The sequence below is a fragment of the Balaenoptera musculus genome, chromosome 4, assembly GCF_009873245.2.
Source record: "Balaenoptera musculus isolate JJ_BM4_2016_0621 chromosome 4, mBalMus1.pri.v3, whole genome shotgun sequence".
NCBI lineage: Eukaryota > Metazoa > Chordata > Mammalia > Artiodactyla > Balaenopteridae > Balaenoptera > Balaenoptera musculus.
Window position 1 is genome coordinate 81,617,560 of NC_045788.1, and position 1,978 is coordinate 81,619,537.

Here is a 1,978-nt window from a genome sequence, read left to right on the forward strand (position 1 = left end):
CCAGTAGATGGAAATTTTATCCACCTCCAATTATTGATATATAATTTTTTATACTTCAATCACCCCATTCTGAAATGAGTTCATTTTCATATAAACTCCTTTTTTTTCTTTCATAATTGAGATTTTATTGGTTGTTTTGAGGATCAGTACACAGACATTTTAATTTGTACACAATTCTCAACATACGTACCAAAAATCTAAAAAATCATATAGATTCTTTCTGAACAGTTATTCCAGTGACTTTCCAGCTTAAAATTTGGAGGCAAATTTTCCTTCACAGGATATCCAGTACCAATACCTTCAAATATTGATATGATGTTACATCATAAGTCCCACTAATTCATAATTTAGTATCATATACACTACATACTCAAATTATCAGTCATTCACAGCACATTAACAGTTACTAGAAGAACTGGACTACCATGACCAAAGATGTTACAGAGTGCACAAAATTCTGCCCAGGAGAGCCAAGATCAAGGGGTGAGTGGTTTGCTTTAGGAAACAATTCTACCAAAAACAACATCGGAAGAGAAGTAATTTAAAGTGTTTAAGACATTAAATGCACAACTGACTCCAAACTGACATTTATTTAGTATGCTTTGTATTATAGGATATAAAAGCTACCCTCCATCTGTGGAAGGTTAAGCTGACACCCAAGACAACCAAAGCCTCCCGTATTCAATATCCCACTATTTTCTGGTTGTACCAAAAAATAAACAACCAGCAAATGATTTCACCTCTTTAAAAAAAAAGCATTTACACTTAAAAAATGGGATGAGGTGGGACTCCCTCCTTTTTAAAAATGTTTCTAGAGCTACTATAAAACTTTTTACAAAATAGTTGATAAAAATATTCCTCTGGATTGTACAAGAAGGGAGACGGACCCCTGATAGGACCAGGTGTGTGATATTAATCAGACTTGGCTTCTTTCCCTCCTGCTTCATCAGAAACTGGGCTCTCCTCGTTTTTAGCTTTTCCATTTTCTGTAGGTGAGTGTTCTTTAGTGTCTTGGTTAGCCACTTCAGCCTGTTTTCCCTTTGCTCCCCTTTTCCCTTTTGTTTGCACATTTTTGTCTGAAGATTTATCCTTTCCTGCCGCCTTTTTTGGCTTCGTTTCCACTTTTGCAGGAGCCGGCTTAGCTGACAACCTCGCCGACCTCCTCTTGGGCTCCTCCGTCGCCGCCCCCTCGGCGGAGCCGACCTTCCTCTTGGGCATCGTGGCGACGGGGCGGCCACGGCGCGCGGAGAGCCTTCTCGAGGCTGGGCTGCCTGGCCGCTGTCGTTCCTCCCGCCGCCGGAGCTGCTGGGACCCGCATGCAAACTCCTTTTGATCACCTTCTCTTTCTTCTTAAGCTACGAGAACTCTGCTGTGCGGTATGGTCAACTCTGACCACAGGTTGCTTTAGAGCCCTTGAAACGTAGCTTTCTAAGTAAAGATGTGCTCCAAGTGTAAGACATACCAGACGTTTTAAAAACTTCATATACAAAAAGAATGTAAAACAGATCGTGAATGTTTCGTGTTGATTATATCTTAAAATGGTAATCCTTTAGATACACTGGATTGCTTATCTTCTTAAAATTAAAACCACCTGTTTATTTTTACATTTTTAAACATGACTGTTAGGATATTTAAATCTAAGCATGTGGCTTGCGTCGTATTTCTGTTTGACAACAAGTGTGGTAGAGACATCTCTGACTCAGACTTTGTGTTCCAAACTTCTCCTGCAACAGAATCCTCTCCCCCAGTTCAGTATCCCTCCTTATAACTCAACCACTTTCAGGCAGATCTGTTCCTCCTTCTTTTACAACACAGATATTATTAAGACCCCTTTTAAGGTCTGAGGATAGAAATGGCATTTTAATATTTCTTTAAAATATGTGTATCTTTATGAAAAAAAAAAAAAAAAAAAGGTTAGGCAACCTGACCAGAGCTACTTAGCTGGAAGAAATAGATGGGTTCTGCATTCTTCTGACCA

At 39.3% G+C, this 1,978-nt stretch overlaps 1 protein-coding gene across 1 annotated transcript; it reads right to left on the reverse strand.

Moving 5' to 3' along the window:
* Positions 1-912: 912 nt before the first annotated feature.
* LOC118893852 (non-histone chromosomal protein HMG-14-like) lies at positions 913-1,218 on the reverse strand. The gene has a single exon (XM_036849461.1). The coding sequence runs from the start codon at positions 1,216-1,218 to the stop codon at positions 913-915; it is 306 nt and encodes a 101-aa protein (XP_036705356.1).
* Positions 1,219-1,978: the final 760 nt, after the last annotated feature.

Excerpts from the sequence above, each read along its gene's own strand:
- LOC118893852 (XM_036849461.1), bottom strand. The coding sequence starts at position 1,218 with ATGCCCAAGAGGAAGGTCGGCTCCGCCGAGGGGGCGGCGACGGAGGAG.